Source organism: Plasmopara halstedii (assembly GCF_900000015.1).
Source record: "Plasmopara halstedii genome assembly, contig: Scaffold_42, whole genome shotgun sequence".
In the NCBI taxonomy this organism is placed as follows: Eukaryota; Oomycota; class Peronosporomycetes; order Peronosporales; family Peronosporaceae; genus Plasmopara; species Plasmopara halstedii.
The window spans coordinates 184998-187125 of NW_020186963.1; the positions used below are offsets into that span (position 1 = coordinate 184998).

The 2128-nt window shown below is 46.1% G+C and overlaps 1 protein-coding gene across 1 annotated transcript; it reads left to right on the forward strand.

The window, feature by feature from the left end:
• Positions 1 to 59: 59 nt before the first annotated feature.
• Positions 60 to 1818, forward strand: PHALS_09401 (hypothetical protein; the record flags this gene model as incomplete). Its single annotated transcript, XM_024722360.1, has 4 exons — positions 60 to 92; positions 190 to 250; positions 350 to 1431; positions 1498 to 1818. The coding sequence occupies 4 exons, from the start codon at positions 60 to 62 to the stop codon at positions 1816 to 1818; spliced, it is 1497 nt and encodes a 498-aa protein (XP_024571643.1).
• Positions 1819 to 2128: the final 310 nt, after the last annotated feature.

Consider the following 2128-nt stretch of genomic DNA (forward strand, 5'->3'; position numbering starts at 1 on the left):
CGCGTATTGCGACGTCCGAAGCCACTCCAGTGATTGCCAAGGCCGCTAACGGCGCGGACATGGCTGCAACAAAAGATGCAGTGGATTACGATGTACGTTTATATCTTTGCACTACTACAAAGGAACTGATGAGGAAGCATGGAAGACTGAGAGGATGGACGGGTTGTGTGCTGTATATTATGTGTTTAGAGCAACGAGGATGAGCTTGATGGCGACACAAATAGCAGTGAAGAAGAAGACCTAAATCGTGGTATGAAAGGCGCTGTCGACCACAATGCCGGTGCTTCTGACTCGGATAAACCTGCACGTCGACGTAACATTTGTAACATTTTGGGTCATTATCTGTTAGGTTACCCGGCCTCGCTTGGCCAACGAAGGCTCACTATTGACAAAGCCACTAATTCAACGCCTATGGCAACGACTGCGATGCTGGAGCGATCCAAGTACATCCCTGTGCGATTGACTTACGAAGAGCGCAAGCTACTGCGAGCTTTGGAGGCCGCTTTGTGCGTCAGTAGCTACACAGACAAGCTAGACACACCTCAATTTTTACCACCAGGTAAACGGGTGCGTGCTCAATTACAAGACGTATGCGGTTTTCTGTCGGCGTTAGCAGTTGCGTCGGATTATAAGGTTGGACAAGAAATTTTGGACGAGAAGAACTTTGCCGAAAGCGCTCCGTTCTTTCAAGGGATTATTGAGCTAGGCAGACGATACAAGATTATGAATCCTGAGAAAATGCGTGGTGAATACGGTAAACTCATGTATTTGCTACAGGATGCAGTGAGTCCAGAGCTTCAGGAACTGCTCGGCTTTTCATGTCTTCAAAAAATCCGTACTGTATACGATGTGCTGGAAACTGGGGATGCACTGGGCATGTTGCAAGATGCCCGTATCGTGGCTGCTACGATGGTCGTTGCACCTGAAGGTAAGACTCGTCATCAAATTCAACGCCAGATCAAGCAGAAAGAGCAAGCAATTCGTGCTTTGAGCGACAAGTACGAAAGCCGACGAATCTCCCGCGACTCGCTTCAGCAGTGTCTTTACTCGATCGCTGATAACAACTACCATTTGTACTTTGAACGAGACCCAATCGACCAAATGATCAAGTTGCTGACCGCGAACTTTAATCCAGACGATGAGACGGAAGATGGTTCATTGACTATCGTCAGTGGAAATGATGGTGCTCGGTTGTCCCATTCACATAATCGACAATACAATTATGTTCTCCAATCGCTCACACTTTGGCGCGAAATTGCTCACGACATGTTTCGCCTTTGGTATCTGACTGACGAGGATTTACTCGCCGACGGTACGCGATACGAGCTCATTGATACCGGTCAGGGTCTTCATCGCATCCAGCCAGCACCACGTGTGTCGCGCGCAATGCACGTCATTTTGCACTCCACACAGCGGAGCCTTTGTTCATGGGTAGGTTCGAGCGTGATTCACCTAGGCGACAAAAATGTACCCAACGCACTCATGTTCATCGACAAGTACACACAGGTGGGACACATCCTGCGTCCAATCGTCAAGACTATAAACAGCATTGAGTCACTTTGTCAGTCATCTGAGGCCATCCAAGGATACATTAATGCTACGTTTGGCGGGCCTCTCAAGCTTCAACGTACAATTTTAGCCGATTTCTTTCGTGAGGCATTCGATGGCAGTGGGGCTGACAATTTCTTTGAAGCTGGATCGTGCATTGATGGCCGCCTAACGAGTGCTTGGAACTGGTGCTCGAATTTGCACAAGAAATCATTCTTTCCCATTTTCAAAATTACGGGCTTTGTCGGCTTTGACGGCAAGTTTGGGTAAATTAAAGCTGCGGGTCATTCGAGGCAGAAAACAAATAATGATCATTGCCTCATAAACTTCATTACTCCTACATTACTTTATGTTCTGATCACCTCTTTTATTTAACGGAAACATGCCCACTTCATTGCTTCACTAGCATATTTCACTACCAAATGACTCATTATTTGCTGAATTCCATCTGTAACCAGATTTTTTAAATATTTTGCAATCAGCCAAGAAATGGCAATTTTCATGCTTTTTTGTTTCCTTTGACTCTTTAGTACGACCAGTGAGAAAATGAACGATCTTGATATTTAGCAATATTCTCGAA